Source organism: Aythya fuligula, chromosome 2 (genome assembly GCF_009819795.1).
Source record: "Aythya fuligula isolate bAytFul2 chromosome 2, bAytFul2.pri, whole genome shotgun sequence".
Lineage (NCBI taxonomy): Eukaryota > Metazoa > Chordata > Aves > Anseriformes > Anatidae > Aythya > Aythya fuligula.
Window position 1 is genome coordinate 136,402,831 of NC_045560.1, and position 19,651 is coordinate 136,422,481.

At 38.5% G+C, this 19,651-nt stretch overlaps 1 protein-coding gene across 1 annotated transcript in view; it reads left to right on the plus strand.

Moving 5' to 3' along the window:
• CPQ (carboxypeptidase Q) overlaps positions 1-19,651 on the plus strand; it is a 154,814-nt gene that overhangs the window by 100,053 nt on the left and 35,110 nt on the right. Inside the window, exon 6 of the mRNA XM_032181425.1 lies at positions 11,028-11,119. Coding sequence (XP_032037316.1) covers positions 11,028-11,119 — 92 coding nt within the window. The remainder of the gene's footprint in view (positions 1-11,027; positions 11,120-19,651) is intronic.

Sequence of the window (19,651 nt, forward strand, 5' to 3'; positions counted from 1 at the left end):
TGGCACTCGGTCCCACTCTGGATGGTGATTGCCTGTTTCTGTAAAGGAGGAATTTCTGTTCTCCCACCATTTCAAGCCTTCTGCTGCCTTGGTGGTCTTGCTCAGAACTAATACTTGCTGATGGTATTTTTGAGCAGGAAGCAGGTGGCATGTATCCAGCGATTTCAGAGCTCTAGCCATTGCTTTCTCTTTGTTCCTAATCTTTGCTCCTGTGTTCCTGCATCGCTTGGCCCAGGTAGGCAATTCCCACCCGAAGCCACAGGTGCCCTCCTTGGGGAACACGTGGGTGAAGCTCTCTGGCAAAGCCACCTTCTCCTCCAGCTCTAGAAACATGGGACTTTTATCCTTAAAAGGAAGCTTGGGCAACTGAAAAACAAGAGTAATGGTGAAAAGCATTTAGCAGGAGATCATGTGGTGGTTTCCAAGCATAACATTTTATGCCCCTTAAATGCAGTAGAGAGCCCACTGGAGTTAGAGATGCAGTTGATTTTAATTGATGAATTTCACTGCTTTCTTCTGAAAAACTTCAGATATTGTATCTGTTGTGTCTGTTTTTAATTGAAACAGCTGGAGCCAAATTTCAGCTTGTTTGTTTTTTTTTTTCCATTGATTGGAGCTGCTACTTGACACTACAGTCTAGCTGATTTTCAGTCTCACCTCTGCTAACAGGGGAGGAATCAAACAGTCTTTTGATCACATTCGGAGTTTCTTTCAGCAGCATTTATGCAGAGGCTCTCTCCCCTTATCCAGAAATGTGCTTTCTGCCTTTACATGGCTGTGTTTGGGTCTCAACACTCCTTTGCTAGCCAGCTCGTGTTGTTCTCCAAAGCCCAGATGTGCACATGCCCACCCACTGCTGCCCAGTCTGTGTCTTTACCTGGTTCATCCTCTGAAGAAATCCACTGACTGTGCTGTGAATTTGCCAAGTCACAAAGGTACCCTCTTTCCCCTCAGCTACCCGAACAGAAACGTGTGTTATCACTATCTAAGATCTTGCCCGTGTTGAAGTAGCTGGTAGAGACTTCTTGAAAGGCACCTGCATTTCAGACAGCTATAATGATGGTTTGTGGCACAGAGTAAACCTTTCCCTGCTTCTGGTGTTGTCTCCTGTGCACTGAGCTCACGTCCCGTCATGTCTGCATGGCCCATGAGACCAGGAAGTCTCCTGCTAAGACTGGGCCTCCGAGAGCTTCTGGGAATCCTGGTTCTTCCATATAAAAAATATTTGCTATGGGGAAGTGCCAGAGACAGCAAATACCAGGAGTCAAATAGATGAACCAGGCACATTTTCCTCTTCTGCAGGCTAGGGCAGGGTGCACCATGCCACTGCTGCTATAGCATGATGAAGGAAGGGTTATTGCTGACAAAGTCTAATCCCAGCCATCACACCTTTTACGTGGCCTTCCTACATTCCTAGACCGTGACCTGTACGCACTCAAGAAAGGGGGAAATTTATAGTGATAGGTTCTGTGCATGCTTCCCCCTCTTCCTCTCTTTGCCAGTGTTAGAAGGAAATGGGAGTTTCCTGAGCTGACTTCCCTGTAGATGAAAGCATGGATCTGGTACAACCAAATTTCTATTTCCTAGCGTGAAGGCATAGAAAACTAAAGTGTTTTTAAAACAACACATGCAAGGATTTCAAGGTGCGACATGAATTATGTTTTATGTAACTCATAAGGAGTTGATTAGGCACTTTTTTCCACCTTAAAACTTATTTTAAACAGAACTTCTAACTCTCCTCTGAGTTATACCCATGACTAATGTGACTCAAAAACCGTAAGACAGATTTCTGTTCAGTTCTCTGCAGTCTTTGTGTGAAGTTATACTTCTCGATTCTAAATTCACTGGCTAATATATGAGGACTAAAGATATATTTTATTAAAAAAAAATATTGGAGTCATTCCTTTCTGCTGGTTTAATTGAAGTCATATAACTGCGATTTTAACTTACTTTATAAAACTTCTGTTGAACATGTTTTGGAATTTCCTGTCGCTCTGGGGTAGTTGTTTGCTGTCTAGAAGATATGTTGTGAAACATCATTAAAAGACTGCTTTTATAGTAGGCCTTTTTTTTTTTTTGATTAAATATCTCAGATAGTAACTCCTTGTTCTTACATTCTTTCCACTTCCCCAAAGTTGCACGTTTTATTCTGACTTTCATGTTTTGCAAATCTGTTCAATGTACTTGATGTGAAATATGTGCATGCCATTACACTACCACTACATTTAAGCTTTAATTTCAACAAACAGCTGAATGCATATTTGGCAAATACTTAAATCTTCAATTTCCATACTGAGCTGGCATAGCAGGAGGGTGACTGCAGACACATAAAGTTGTTAATTGAGTAGTAAATTTAGGCTTACAGCCCTCCTTAACCATGTTGCCCTATGTCCTGTTTACTGCTGCTACTCTGCAAGCTGTCATTTAGCCAGGAAATTCAAGTTAAAAAATGTGCTTTATTTATCTATGAAAATCTTAAAAACCAGGTGACAGAAGCTATTGTGTTTTGTTTGTTGTGTGTTGGTTTTTTTTTTTGTCCAAATCTGTAACTCAGCTGGCATGGTGCAATACTGAAATCCTTTCTGGATGAAGTCAGAGTCATCTTGTCCTTGCTGTCAGGTTTTCTTGTTTTGTTCTGTGTTTTATTTTTAAAGTTTATATTTTCAATATGCTAAGACAAGTGTGGTTGGTGCAGTTTCTGAATCATCAGCTCTGAGGACAGTGTAGATGCTGTAGCAGATTTGGGCTTTTGCCAGTACAAACAGAGGGACAGCAGAAGCAGAAGGTAGAGCCACAACACAGAAAAGGTCAAAACACGTTTTCGGCTTGTAACACCAGAGAGGGAGAGGGGCCTGCATTGCCTTTGTAGCTCCACAAGAATTTTATGAGATCTCTGGATACCTTTCAGGAAGGAGTTTTTTTCTAAAGAGGAATAAGGTACATTTTTGGGGTGGACAGTGTCCTCTTCTTTTTAATGGGATGTGGAGGAAATGGCAGCGGCAGCAGCAGGGAATGGAAGAGTGCTCTGCTTTCCTGTTCTGCTGGTAAACAGGCAAATAGTGGATTTTTTATATATTTTCTTGTAGACATGGCTTATATTGACTTCATGACACTACACTAATTGGTTCTTCGTTTCAAAATCCCTGGAACCCCAAGTTCAGAAGAGCACATTTCTCCTCTTCCAAACTGTTTATAAGCCATGCAGGTTGGTGGCTCTGAGGCAGGCACTTGGCAAACACTTGCTGCAGGAGCTCTGCCACCTGCCTCAATTGCAGCGCAATGTGTGGGGCTCCAGGCTGTGGCACCCTCTTCTCCCCATCTCCCCTGTTAGAAGGCTTAATATGTGTTATTTTTAGTTACTAGACTTGCAAATCATTTGCAGCTTTCCCCTCCAGTCTTGTATATACAGCTCCTTCCTTAACATTTCCTCTTGGATATTACATCATTTTCTTAAAATAAATCTACCTAAAACTTCTCATATTCTCCACCTTTATTCTTCTGTAAATCTGCCTTTCCTATTCTGTCATAAGCTTATACTCTCCTAAAAACAGAAAAAAATAATTCTTTGATTAATCCCAGACTTAATTAATGCTGCTCGCCTGCTCCTCTAGCTCTGTAAAACCCAGTGCTTCCTAGATCTGAATCCTGCCACATATCCTGCTTACCTCAAGCCTTGCAGTTTCCACTCCTCTCTTTTCAAGAGGCCTGTCCAAAAAGCTTCTCCCATTCTGTGACTGTGGCAGTTGTGTCCTCCTCCTACCCAGAGCACAACATCTGAGCCCTTCTCTGGCATCACCTAAGGTGGAGCTACTGGCCCTTACCTCCAGGCACTGTCTAGCTTGTTTTATTTCCTACTTTCCAGTGTCCTGTCCATTTTCTGTCTTTTTCTTCTTGTGATTCCACATCTCTTCTCCAGCTGACCCATGCACGTCAGACAGCCTGGCTTTCTCCAAGGCCTGGGAGACCTCATATTTCTTTACTGCAGACCTTCAAGGCGGTTGATTTTTCACTTGCCAGCATCCCGTCCAACCAACACCTTGTCTTCAGTACTACCAGTGTAACAAAACTACCTGTACTACCTGTGTAACAAAACAAAGAAAAATCAAGTAAATTACATTATACTTTTTTTTTTTTTTAATGAGAATACAAAGGCAGATTCTCGAGCAAAAAGCTGTTGCCCTTCTTTATGCTCACTAGAGAATCACAAATACATCATAATCATGGTTTACATAATACTAACATTTTTTGTAAGTGAGCTTTTTCTTCTCAAAGCTTATAACTCTGATAGCAGTAAGATTTTCTCTGTTAAATCATTATTTTTCACTCAATCTTGAAGAAAAAAAAAAAAAAACTTTTTAAATGAAATGTCTAACTAGAATTATTTAATGTAATGTCTAACTAGACAAACACTTACCAGCACAAAGAGTGATATTAGCACTCTTAATCATGGAAGATTTTTTTCTAATAACAGAACGAAAGCACAAATCCTTCTGTTTTAAAATGAAAACTTCTTCATATTCAGAGGAAAAGTCTGGACATCCTAAATTAATTGCATTATCACTTACATTTTATAAAATATAGCTTTACGTATAGTCTTTGAAATTAGCCAGAGAAACAGGATGAGAAGATGAAGAGAGTTTTCTCTAAAACAGGTCTTACCCATTGCAGAGAATACAGAAATTAGGTAATTGTCTCTAAAATACTTAGGAATATTCAAATATTCCTGTCTTTTTTTTTTTCTTTTTTTCAAATGCTATCAGACCTCTCAGACAAGCAATAGGAATGGGTAGCAAATGTTATTATTTGTGCGTTCTCATTTTTTTGGGACCTTAGGCTACATATATAACAAAGGCCAAAACTGCAAAGTGAGTGTGGACTCCTACCATGGAAATACGATGGAAAATAAGACTGCAACACCAAAATTGTGTACAATCCATTAGAAAGAAAACCAGCTTAGAAAGTTATCATGGCTTGGTGAAAGTGACCTTATTTGATAGTTCACTTGAGGTCTAGACCGGAATAAGGAAAATTAAAACTAAAAGTATCAGTGGTGTATAAAATAGGCAGGGTAATGAGAATGCAATGAGAACTAAAATATGTAACTTGCCATGAAGCCCAGCAGTTTAATTAAACCAGCAAATAAAGCATTTGCTGAGATTCTGGAAATTTCAGAAAATTGCGTGTTTCCCAATCTGTTAATGGTTGAAACGCTTCAGCAGATCAAATCTAAAAGAAAATGAAAAAGACTCTGAATATTTGGCCAGATTAAAAAAAATTAACAGAGCATTGCTAGATTGGAGAGGATTTTAATAATGCATAAAAGGACTGCTAGTGTGTTGTAACCAAAACAGAGCAATTAAGAATGAGTATTGATACAGCTAATTTGACCCTAAAATATGCACCAGAAATTGCTTTTTTTTTTTTTTTTTTTTTTTGTTTGTTTGTTTGTTTTTTGTTTTTTTGTTTTTTGTTTTTTTTTTCTGAAGGCTGCCAGTAAAGTCACAAGAGGCTTGGGAAATTTCCATGTTAACTGTGCAACAAAGAAGACATAGCAGGAGAGAGAATGGAGAAAGCAGGAAGCATAGCATGGGGGAAACTCAGACTGGCTGTGTTCATTGTGTCATGTATCTTAGTCCTTTTTGTATATATACCCTTTTAAAGGAGTTTCAGGCAATAATAATGCAGAAAAATACATAGTTCGTGATGTTAAATACAGCAGTGGGACAGTTTTTTGGGTGATATATCTGTATGTACCTCTCCACAGAAGCTCCTGAAGTAAATATATCAGCATTTTAAGCAGTATGAGACCAAGGGAGCGAGCTGGTAGTGCAATTTGTTCTACTTTGCGGCTCAGTTCAAGGCTTTGTTAGGCCATTTATGTGTGGTCTGAGGAGGGTGAAACTGGAAAAGCCCTAAAATAGCTAATGTTTTTCATAGTTCCAGAGGGCATGGGGGGGTTGCAGTCATTTTCCTTTTTACTGTATACAGATGAGCTTCAGTCCCATCCTTATACTGCTGAGGAGCTTCTCCTCTCTTCAGGTAATGCAACTTATTACAAATTGTCCTAAAACTCGTTAGGGATGGGAAATAAATGCAGCTCATATATCAAATAAATAGGAATAGGTTCTAGAAATTCAAAATAACAAAAAATAGTGTAGGCATGCATATACAGGCATAGCCTGCTTTCCTATGTACAGCCATATCCTGCTGGCAGCACATGACGTATATTTTATCACTGAATACTGTATAAATGCAAGTTAAAATGTTTTACCTGTTAAGTCACATAGAATCATAGTATATAGGACCCACAAGGATCATCCAGTACAACTCCTGGCTCCACACAGGACCACCCCAAAAATCAGACGCTATGTCTGACAGCATTGTCCGAACACTCCTTGAACTCCAGCATGCTCCCCTCTGGGTGCAGACCCTTTCCCTAACCCCCAGCCTGACCCTCCCCTGTCCCAGCTCCATGCCGTTCCCTCGGGTCCTGTCGCTGTCCCCAGAGAGCAGAGCTCAGCGCCTGCCCCTCCGCTCCCCTCGTGAGGGAGCTGCAGGTCGCCATGAGGCCTCCCCTCAGCCTGCTCTGCTCGGGGCTGAGCACACCAAGGGACCCCAGCTGCTCCTGCTACATCTCCCCTGTAGACCCTTCACCATCTTCGTAGCCCTCTGTGGCCACTCCCTAGTAGTTTTATGTCCTTATATTGTGACTCCCAAAACTGCACACAGTGCCCAAGATGAGACTGCACCAGCGCAGAGCAAAGCAGGACAATCCCTTTCCTCAGCCCGCTGGCGGTGCTGAGTTTGAGGCACTCTAGGACAATGCACATCCATTTGCAGCATGCTAATATGCTTCTTGTAAGCTGAACGGGTATTTGATTTGTTTTGTGGGTGATACCAGTATCTTGGGTTTGCAGAGTAAAAAAATCCTTTGTTTCTCTATATTTTCAAAAGATGATCGGTATTACAACAATGTGATGACTTCTCTTGAAGAAGTCTGATCAGCTATCATACACTGTCTTCTTAGAAAACACTGTGTCTTCATACTTAATCCTTCTCATTGGTAAGAATTTGTGTTTATAAAGTGGAAAAATATTTACTAAAGGAAATTCAGTATTTACAATACCGATCTTTATTTTGATTAAAAAAGACACAGTTCAAGTTCTCCCTCATGGTTTATGTGCTATCATGAGGGTGGAGCACATTTATTTATTTTTTACATAATATGTGACAGATTATCATAATTTATATATGCTAATACCAGATGATACGTTTCAATTTTGCTGTGTGGGAATCTATCAAGCAGGAGCAAGATGTGCAGGATATAAAATTAAAGTTTTGCATACTGTCCTGGTAAGTGCCTTATCACAGGGAGATCATCCACTGTTGTACCAACATACGTGGATTAAATCAACACTATCATGCCTCAAAAATACCCATTTTAGATTTAAAATTAATGTAAAACGTGTATATATATACGTGTACACACATGTATTTATGTACATACATGTGTACACACACATATATACACACTTCTATGTCATTTGCTGGTAATTACCTCTTATGTAAAGTATGAAAGAAAGGCTTTTGGCAAAGTACTTTATTGTAGCTGACAGTTGACGTTAGACTTCTTAGTTAATACCTTTTTTCTAGTACAATTACAAATCCATTTTTTTCTCAAGCATTTGCGTTTTTTGGCTAACCTAAGCTTGCTGCTGACATCTGCAAGTCTGAGCACTTCAGCATAATTTAGAAGAAACAGAATATCAAATCAATAAGAGCTGCATCAAAGTATGGCTGAAGTGGTCAAGCAATCGTGAAGTACAGCACCTGGAGACAGTGAAAACATGCAAGCAGCTACTGCAGCACTGAGGGTGTATAATGCAGAAGTAGCCTGGGATAAATGTTTTCATTTCATCCTTTAACTTGGGAGCCCAGGTGCACCACAGTATATCTTTCACTTGGGATAAGCCATAGGAGTGCTGATGCTGATCAGTAAAATGCACCTTTGTGCTATACTATGACTGTGTTTCTCAGTTAAGGGTAATGTAGAGGAAAAAAAAAAAAAAAAGCCTCATTTTTTTTAAATATTGGAAATATGTAAATTTGTAAATTATTCTGCAGATTGAGGAAGATCTATAGATGCCTTGGTTTTGGTCTTAGTTATTTGAGTTTAGAAAGAATAATCTGAGTACCAACTATCACCTTTTGAAGTTTATCCTCCTGTAAAGTCCCTGCTATTCTTTTTATTGGGATGCTGCAATAGGATGGAAGCTGTAGGATTTGGGTGTTTTTGAGTAGCTGTTGAGTTCTGCAACTTCCACTTGAGTTACTTAATTTCAGATCTGATTGACCCAGGAAGGGCACAGTAGGCTCCTTGCACTGATGCACCAGTGAATACAGTTATAACCTACTGCACTTTTCCAAAACAATCTATGTATTTAAATATTCTGGGTAAGTTGAAAAAAAATCTTCTGTCTTCTGCTTTAGAATATATAATATTTCAAAAGAGGGAGGCACTGTTTTATTTTGAAACAGTTTTCCTTAATTTTAAAATTTGCTACATGCCCCTCTACATGAGACACTCATCACAGAACACAGTTTCCTAGCCCAACTGTTATTTTATCATGTCTTTTCAGTATGCATTCGGGCTGTGATCTGCAAGATTTTGTGGCACTGTTTTGTTCCTTAGGAACTTAGGAACCAGTGGATTTTGTGAAACAAACCCAAATTGGTAATTTTAATTAAAAAAAAAAAAAAAAAAAAGTTGTAGCTTAAGTATAGTAGTTCATATTTTTAATAAAGGCATGCATTCAGAATATTCTTGGCAATTTTACTTGTGAATATTGGATTTATTTGATGTACTTTGCTCAGAACAGCTGTGTTTTTAATAACAGGTAGATAAACTCTTATCACTTCAAGATAATGAGGAAATTAGATTTTCCTCTGTATACTTCGTTTTGTTTTTAAAATAAATGCCTCTAGACTTTATGACTTCTTTTTTTTTCTTCTTTTAAAGATTTCGTATTTAATTTCAGTAGAACACGCAAGTGAATCTGCTCACAGAAATTGCAAAGCTCAGCAGGGCTTTCTCTCCCGTCCATTTTAGTGGAAAGATGCAATGACCAGCTACAAAGGGGCCATTTGGACCTCAAAATTCTTCCATTTAAGTGAGCTGAGACCTTACCAAGCTCTGGCAGAGCAAGAGAGAGCAACCAGGCTGAGCACATCCAAGTTCCCTGTTGGACAGCAGCATCTTTATTTCCAGACTAGCAGCACTTCATCTCCCATGGCTGGAAGGAGGCAGAAGATGCTGCTCCCCTGTCTCAAACATCTCCTATCCAAGCCCTTAGGTAGCCTTGGTGTGGTGGGCTGGAGGCTGGGCTTCAGTGCTTTGTGTTTTGTGCTAGGACAAACAGCCTTTTGCTGGCACCTGTGCTCACTGCTAAAGCTGCAAATAGCAGTTATTAAATTACCTCTTGTAATGGAGCCATTGACACATCTGTGGTTATTTTGTGCCTAAAATCTTCCTCACGTCAACATGATTACTATTTTAGTATCTTCATTTTCTCTCATTGGCCATCTGGCTGATTTGAAATGCGAAGAAGGCTAATCCTATGCTGTAAAGATTTAGGAGAAAAGCAGGAAATCCACTGGGATGGAGGGGTGGGGGGGAGAAGGGGGAGAACTGTTTTTAAAGTAAAGAGAGCTGATGACCTGTCTGTTTACAGACAGCAGGTCAACATTTAGAAAATACACTTTTTAATCCCTTGATTCTATGCTTTTTGCTTCTTTCATTATGAAATAATGGACAAGCCAAGGTGTTGTTTGTTTTTCAGATTCTGAATATAACTTCTACACTCTGTCTTCAGTTATTAGGATTGCTAATGTGATTTCTAGAAGGAAACCTTTGGTTGATTTTCTTTGGGTTGATTTTCTTTGGGTTGAGGGAAAAAATTAATGAAGGTCAGGTCTATTTGTAGACTTCATCCATTTTAGCTAGGAAATTAATTCAGTTTTGACAGTGATACTGATATTATTTCTCCTCAGCACAGAAGTGTGTGGGGTCATTTATGCTTTAGTGTTTGCTATATTCTCCTATCTGGCTTATTTTCTTTCTAATAGTTTTGAGGAGGTTATTTTTGCTGAAACATAATTAGCTTTACACTGTACAGAAAGCACTGTTTATTCGTGCTCTGCTTGCTCTTCAGTGCTCTCAGATTTGATGTCTCAGATGTATTTGTTTATGAGTACAATCAATCAAATAAATAAAGGGCAGCAACATCTATCTGTTTGCTTTTGCCATAGCAGACACAGTTTCAAAATGTATCTGAGAACTTATCTTTCTTACTGAGCTATTGTAACAAAATACAGAGTGGCCTTGTGTTTGCTATGTTTTAAAAAGCTTTGCATACATTCAGCAGGCAGTTGTATTTCAGATTCCAGAGTACAGATTGTCTCTTTTCATTGGTCTGATTAAAAAAAATAATAATACTCTAGTGCCTCTCAGTTCCTGGAAGGGGGAAGCATTTCTCATAAAAATCGAGTAGTTCATTTCCAATTAATTGTAATAAATTAAGCATGACAAGAAAAATAATAATTCTCATGAAAACTGCATTTGGATCTGCTGAAAGTATGCACACATTATTTACTGCAGACCATTAGGATGGCAGCATATGTATCAGAAACCTACCAAGGTAGTTATTTTATGTTATGTTTTGTGGTCACCTACGTTGTGTCCCCCAGATTTGCTCTTCCTCTGCTGCTGCATCAGAGGCCTGGTAGCAGCACAACAACAAACTGCCCCTTTCTCTCATAGTCTCTCTCCTTGCACCCCAGCCCTTTCCAAAAACAAACCCAAATACTGTAGACAACAAAACCAACAGTAGAAGTAGGTTGCATTCGTTGAAGTTAGACATGACTGAATGGAAACAGGCTTTTCTGCAATTGGAAAATGGTGACAAATGCAGACAAATGCTCAAATAAGCAAATACTTAGTACTAAAAACATTTAAAATTATATTTTAGGACTTCGTCCAAAAAGAACTCTACGCATGGTGCTATGGACAGGAGAAGAACAAGGAGGAGTAGGTGCTGAGCAATACTACCAGTTGCACAAGGTAAGTAGTGTCTTCAGATGATTTCCTTGACAGCACATTTTTCTATAGTTTCATGATCTACTCATTATTTTTGTCAGAATGTTCAGTTTAATATCTGACTGGAAATAGTGATTCCAGATCTGCCTGAGAGTATGTTTTCTGTCTTCTATCATGAATGTAAACTTCATTTTACATTTAACATAATGTGACGTGTACATACATACACGTTTCATTTGACTTAACATATTCTATCACAAAACTTCTGAAACAGCTATTTTATGATGATAGCTGCCATAGCTTTCAAGCATAGCTAGCTTTCTGGGGATGAATGAGGAATGCTCCACATGTGTTGGTAATATAAATAAATTTTGTTTGGCTTACATATTTCTGCTTCATTGCATTTTCTCATAATATTTTACAATGTAAAACATGAAATAATACAAAGAAAAATCTTTGCAATCTTAACTTACTTTAATGGTGTCTAATCTAAAATACTCTATGTCAATTATTAATTTTATGGGATCTGGAATATTTTAAATGCTTGATTTCTGATGAGGCAAACTCTGTGGCTGGTTATCAGGGTAAAAATGTTGTATATTATCACATCTGATCCATCTGTGAACAATGGCATTTTCAAAGTACAGCAAGACATAAAGGACAGTTACATAAAACTTTTTTAAGTCTTTGGAATATGTATTTTTTTCCCTAGAAAATTTATACTGTACCTTCATAACTAAGCTTAAGTAGTTATATTTTAATCTGTTCCCCAGTGTAGTAGTATTTACTCTCAATGATGGTTGGTATATATGAGACAAAGATACAAGATGATTAAGAATGTGTTTAGGAAGTCACCTGCTGTACAATAGTAGGCAAGCAGACTTAGAAGAAAGCGATAAATTCCTAAAATAAATTTTTAGTGGTAAACAGCCTAACAGAACAAATATATGAAAGTTTCACATTGAATCAACTTCACTGTTATGAACAAGACTAAATCAATTTTCATCTTCAATAGAGTGGTCAGAGATAGCATCACAGTGGTTTTAGTTTTGTGGCTAATTGAGGAATGGTCAATTATTAATGGTCAACCATTACTAAGAACTGTGTTTAACTACCCATGCATAATGTGGTCTCCTTTATACTTCCACATTATAGAGATAGCTCAGCGCTCTCATTTGGAAGAGGAACATAGGAGTTTGCTTTTTCAGATTCAGGGAGGTGCCAGATTGCAGTTTAGCAAGTATTAAGGGCTCCGGATTTACCATGGATACTCTGGTGTTCAGCAGAATTAAACTAGCATGAAATGTTCTGAAATACATAGCAAAGAAAAGAGATGCTTCTCATTTACGGAAGTGCATTTCAGAAGAGCTGGAAGGGACAAAGCAGATGTCTTGTGCCTGGTGCATGCTGCTCGTGAGAAGTGTATCACCTCTGTAGCTTTTGAGAAGAACACCCATTTCCATCTTGGAAAGTCAGCTCCATCCTATGGTCTTAGAATTGTCAGCAACATGTGAAATTGTCTTATCCACTTCTCATCTTTTTCCAAAAATCCTGTATTTCAGTGTTGTCCTTAGTATTTATATTCAGAATTAATACCAAAAAGTAGGCTGAAGGATCAAATAGGAAAATATAAAACAGATCTGGGTGTTGTTTGAAGGATATTTGGTTACTTTGCTTTTAAACTGACAAAGATGTGTCTCGATTTTTGCTGTGCTGTTGTGATTCCATCTGGATGGTGTGCTTTGTGAAGAAACCACAGCCTAACTTGACATGAATTTGTAATTTGCATGGAGAATTTAAGCAGAAATTACATCCGTCTGTTGTTTGTTGTTCTTGTTTCCCCCCTGCCATGTGATCTGGCATAATTATAAATTGATACAACTCTAGGACATCGCATTACTCATAATAACAAAATAAAGCAGATTAATACTGTACATTATATTTAGCATGAAAAATATCTTAACCTTTTAATGATTCACTTGTGCGAATTTCTGGCAATTAGGGTAGTATGGCACAAAACATCACTTCTTGATGTTAATGAGTACAAGTTAAGTAAGAGTGGTATTTAAAGATGCCTTGTTAAATGAAAGATGGGCCGTATGACTCATCTGCCTGGCTGGGCTTATTATGACTTTAGTTCACTACAAACAAGTAGAAATATGAATGCTGTAATTCAGCACAGACAGACATGGATTTCCTTGACATTGTAAATTACATCCTTGTGTCAGTGGAAATGTGGCAGAGGAGAAGAAATGAAGACAATATAGTACTGGACAAGTACAAATGCTCTTACTTTTGTAGCTTATTTGTTTTTTTTCTTTCAATTTAATTTCAGGTCTTTCTTCCTCATCTGTCATAGTAGGTTGCCACTGTTGTACAAGGAATAAGTTACTGCAGAAATAACAGATAGCAGCAACATGGTGATTTTACTATGGTGCAGATAATTAACTCATATCCCTGCATAATTGCATTATTTGTATCACTCTCAAGTGTTTCTGTAGAGCCCAGTATTGCAGTGTCTGGTTTTTAAAACGAGTCATAGGCTGGATCAGATGTTGAGAGCTTTATCAGAAAGAAATAGCTGCCATGTTGGGTTGACCAAAGCACAGTCCAACCCTGTCTCCTGTTTCTGACAGCATTCAGTTAATAGATGCTTAGGAAAAGCATATTTACCCAACTGCAGTTAGAGTAAGCTCAACCACGTAAATTACTAATGCAACCCTTTTTTTTTGTTTTATAAAATATTTTTTTCTGCAGAGACTCTCACAGTCCTCATCTATTGCTCCCTTGGTATGATTTTTCCAAGACACTTCCAAGAGCTGAGAGCCAAATACCATCCAGCAGTGCCAGTGCCTCCATTAGTGCTGGGGTACCTGTCACCCACCAGTACATCCCACAGACCCTGCTTGGTTTTGACTGGGGGATAGAAGCCTCCCAGGGGAATCACCAGCATCTTCGCTCCCAAAGAAAACACCCATCGATGCGCTCACTGCTTTTAAGTGGTGGCCAGTACTTAGATTTAATCCTGGGCTGGAAATAGCCTGATTTTCCTTTACAGTAAAGACTCCCTACCATGATGAAGAGTAATGAAATAAAAGGATCCAGATCTTGGTGTACAACACTACATCTAAGACTTTTCTTTGCCCATTGCTTATTTGTGTGACCTGGTTGCTGAGGCGGGCTCTAATGTATAGACAATATAAATAACTATAAAAATAGGAAATATTGGAACTGCCACTTTCCTCTCCAAGTTGCATGGAAGAAACAGGAAGGTGGTTTAATAATTCTGGAGGGATTCCCATTGCATCTATTCTGTACAGACTCTCCTACACCTTTCAACAACAGCACCTGAGTGCCCTCCAGTAGGGTTTTAAGTATTTCACACATTTAGTCTTATGTTGGTTTCATGAGAGAAGAAGGAAGTATATGTAATGAAGCGTCTTGCCTTGGTGGAGACTTCTGCAGTTTGTTGTTTCATATGTATCTGTCACTCTACACTTTTCAGAGAGAAAAGTTAAAGACATGCACCTTGCATTTATCTTGCAAGTTGATGAGACTGGTGTTGGCCCTTTGTTCTGGCTTCATTTCATTGCTTTGGACTGGTCTCTGCCAAAAATACATGTACCAAAGATACATGTACCATGACCACAAGGTTACCAGCTTTTACCCAGTTGAATTAAGGGACTGTGAATTGCATGTAATTATTTTGGAATAGAAGTATCGAATGCAATCTCTCAGGAAAGCAAATGCATGTCGTAATTAACAGATAAAAGAGATACTAGGCCAAATTCAAATTTGCTTTGGTATCTCTGTTGCCATAATTGAAGGCATTAATGTGTTAGGAATTTATTTAAAATTATATTAGAGAAAGCATTCTTACAATATTTCTGCATGTTTTTATTGCTACCTTAATGATGTTTACAGTACTTACTACATTTCTGGTGCACATACCATACACTGCTTTAACATTTTAGGAAAGGTTAGACTTTATGGAAAATATTAATCATCACTGTTTTCTATGGTTTCCTTTTTGTGTTTATTATCAGAAGGTTTGCTATTTTGCCCAAGCTGGGTCTGCATTAAAAAAAAAAAAAAAAGGACTTTCTGAAATTTGCTAATATAAATATTCTTTGTTTATGAGGTTTATACTGTAATTTACTAATGACTTACTTTCTCTAAGGAGCAAATATCCAAAAACTTTCTCATCACTTTCAGGTAAAATGATTCTTCCCCAGAAAAGATTGGCTCCTCAAAACCAGAGTTTTCAGAAAACTCGTAGATTTCAACATTCTGATTATTGCCCAAGGTACAAAATACTCTGGTGAAATGTGAGATGTGTTTGTGAGTGATTTGAACCAAACATATCCAGGACTTGCATATGGATTCTTCTATCCCAATGAAATTTGTTGACCATTTGGCTACTAACTGTTCCAAGGAAATATTCTCTGTAATCAGAAGTTAAAACTAGTGCTTTTTGTTTTGACCACTGCTGTCCTGTTGTGCCGTAGCTCTCTCTCCTCTATTTCCATCTGTTGTCTTACCTTCAAAAGGCACGTGAGGCTCTTGGGTCTACAGCTAGCTTTTAATGTTGTGTTTGTGCTGGAGACAGCACCATGACTTGTTGGACATGAGGCCTCCTGTGGACACTACCACACATAATAAACTTCATTAATAATTCATTAATGCCACCTGATCTTTGTGGAGAAGTCTGATGGTTTTCTTTTTGATTTGAATTGAAACAGGACACACAAGAATAATCGAAGCTTTTCAGGATTTGGAAATTATTTCCTGTCCAGTTTCAGTGTTGGTCTTCTCTCTGGATGCTTTCTTTCATGATGAATGTGGGATGAGTTTAGCAAATTAACAATAAGCAAGATATTTTTTCTATGTTCCATTACTTTAGATTTATACAACACAATGCCTAAAAAGCAAGAAGGGTTGAAAGAAGAGAAATGAGAAAATGAGCAGAAAACGATTTGTTTTGGTTATGGATACAGGGTTATTTCATCAAAGGGGAAAACAACTGCACAGAACACAGAAAGATAAGAATGAAAAAGTAGTCTCTGAAGCCTCAAGCCCTTGGTCACAAGATTTTCTTGCTTTTTGAATACTTATTTTGAGAATTCTTTGACCTCCCTGTCATTTTGTTGTCCTCCAATTTGATTTATGCAAATAACCTAACGTGGAGATCTCTATTTAGCAGGTCGGGCTGATAGCACTATTTTAACGTTCTGCCATGAATCACCAAGTTGAGAAATGGAAGAAACGAATAAAAAGAGAAGGGTTCAGTTACAAAACACCAACAGAAAATAATTGCACTGCATTCTTCAGAATTGCAGTTAACAGCCAGTAGCATCCTTGATTGTATTCACCACAGGAAAGCTAATATAATTATACAATTATATTTTATACCAGTTCTAGGTCAGCAGGATTTCATAATTCTTAATATAGAAGTGTCATACTGCTACTGAAAGCTGCAGAGAAAATCAGATTTTGCTAAAACACAAAGAATTGTTGACTCCTTACCCAGCCTGAAGCAGGGCGGGCACAGAATCAGTCATGGCAGCGTGTCTCTTGGCTGCCTCATCTTGGCTCCATCTGAGCAAATTTCGTGTATGTCCAGTGTTCTGAGAACTTCTGTATTTGTATGTTTTCTCCCTTTTCTTTCCCTCATAGAAGTAGCAGAGCTGCTGTCTGAAACTCCTGAACTGGTGGGGTGTCTGCCTGTACTGTCCAGAAGGAAACATTAGGCTCCTTGTATTACATCAGGTACACAACATGAACAGCAAGCCAACAGATGAAGTCCGTACACTTGTATTTATTTGTATTAATATTTATTTAGTACAGTGCCTCCACAACTGTCACTTCTTTTGCCTTAAAAATGGTGTTGCTCATCAGAGGATAGGTTAGGCCTTATGAGAGAAATAATTCAGTAACTAAATGTATATAACAACTAATTTTAAACAGTGTAGGGAGAGAGAGGGGGGGGCATTTATATACATACATACAGATATGCATAATAAGTCTATTTATTATCTGTAAGCTTCATCTGTGAAGCTAGCCCCAGTCTGTATGGGAATGGCCTCCAACTACATCCTGGCAATGTAGGTGTCCTTCCTCCTCAAAGTGAATTTTCAGTCCTTGGAGGAATCCCTTCTGTCACTGCAAGGCTGACTGGAGTTACTAAAAGGAGACCTCTTTTGAGGATAGCTGTTCCTCTGCTTTCATGTCCCAGACCAACCACAGGCCCTCAGTATTTTGGGATGTTGTGCTGTAGGAAAGCTGGGATCCCTCTATCCAAACACCCCACAGAAAACTGTCACCTCCTGTTGGCTCACTGCGATGAACTTTCTCCTCAGTGACCTCTTTTCTTTTTGACATTACACTTCTTACCTACATGTAGATCAGAGCCTAACAGCATGCTGTGTAAAAACAAGAAACATTAAAGATCTGTGTGCTGTGCTAACTTCTAAGGTGTTGCTGATGTATTTTAATCAATCTCTTCTTGAAGGTTACAGAAGTAGTCATTTGCTTGCCGAAAATGCATACATCAGGAAAAATCATCTTTGATTTAAACCACAACCTTTAATTAGAAGATACTGGCAGTGTCGTCTGTTTTCAAATGAAAACCTGAAACTTTTCAAAAAGGGATCAGTCATTCAGAGTCACAGGGAGTGTTTGACACCCCTGTATTTGAACAGTAAAAGGCTTTAAGTTATGGTGTGTTTTCCAGGAAGAGCACTTCTCTTTGACAAGCCTCGTTGTCAAAGAAAAATAAAGTCTGAAGACAAGGCTACAGGTAATCTGACGCATACCTTGCTTGGTGTGCTGCTGTCTTCAGAGCTGCCTGCTTTTTCTTGCATATCATCCCTGGGAACTCACAGTCCTGAATGGTGATCTCTGTGACTGCTGGCAGAGGAAACAGCAGCAGTATTGTACAGGGCAAGACGTGCTAGTAGCATGTTTGTAGTGAGTGAAATGCTAATAAGTACATGACCAAACGCTGCTCTGAGCCTGTCGAAGTTACTGGGACTTTTGTTGTTGGCTTCTCTACCCTGTAACTCTAAAATTAGAGAACAGGCCGTAAAATCCTTGGACTGTTTTTATGGACAGCTTTCCCACAAAGTGTGGCAGGAAAAGCACGGGTCTTGGTCATACCTTATCATATATCAGCAGTGGTGCTAATCTTCATCCTTACAGCAACTTTCTCCCACAGAATGGCACGGCGATTTACAAAGATTTCTAACTCTCAATGCTCTGGATTTTCCCTGTCCTCATTCAGAAAGGGTCTGAGCTGTATGGTTGTGCTCATAGCTGTGTTTATTGTGTGTCGATGCTGGCGCATCTCTGCTCCCTAACAGCTGGTCTGCTTTTTCCTGTATTTTTATTTATGCTGTTGGCTTCATTACACAATCTTGATCCTAAACAGCAACTCAAAAATGCACTACACCATGTTTATATGTTATTAAATCCTTACAAATATTATCTGTTGTGTTTTTTATTTCTTCTTTTCCAGCTGTCACATCCACTTAGGTGTTTACAGTGTTTTCTCTTGACTTTCTCATAGTCCAAGTTGTCAGCCTAACAAACTTGGGTGTCGATTTAAAGGCACTTCTAAGTACTGCGAGCAGGATGGCTGTCGTTGCACCATAAGTTTTGCATCATGGCCATTGCCTTGCTATATTTGGCTTCAGATTGCTCTGAGTCAAATACTGGAGTACAAGTGTTGGTGTTTCCTAAGGTGTAAATCAGTAACAGAAAGCTGAAAATGCACTGTCAGATTAACTGATGTCCCTTATTACTGCAACAAATTAACCATTAGTCAAGGACAGTGCTCTGCCATTAAAGACTTCAGGATTTTCTCTGTAAAGTGATGGTTTTTTCTCAGTGGATATAAAAAGAAAACTAGTAATGGGGTCCTGGACAAGTTGTAACACTCTCTTTTAAATAGCCCCAAATTACCAAAAGCTTTTAGGATAGCTGTTCCCTCCTTTATCCTTACAGGTATCTCACTGCTTTAGCTGGGTAGGAGGAATTGCCATTAGTGACTCAGGTCAGTCATGAGATGTTGGAGTCTAGTTTAACATCTGGTAGGACTTATGGGGATTTTGAGTGAATAAGTAGCTACCTGTATGAAATTAAAATAAAAAAATAGGATAAGTAGAGGCAAAGAGATATGCCTATCTGCATATTCAATAAAAATAGCAACCTGTAAAAAGCCAATTTTCTCATGCAATATTTACAGTAATGTTTCATTTAGATATTTAGTCAAAGAGCTAAACATGATAAGATAAAGAGAAGTGACCTATTCTGTGACCAAGGCAGAGGAAGATAAAGGATAAAAGTCTGTTCTGAAGTTCAGAGAATCAGGCAGCAGGTTACGCCACTGAGATACAATTTTCTGGTATGTGCCAAGAGAAGTGGCAAAGTACCAGGATGCAGAAAATGGGATTACTCCGAAAAAGAAAAAAAAAAAAAAAAAAGAAAAAAAAGTGTACTGAGTTTAAAATGCGTGTTTAAATGATGCATTCAGTATGAGGAAAAATGAAAGAAACA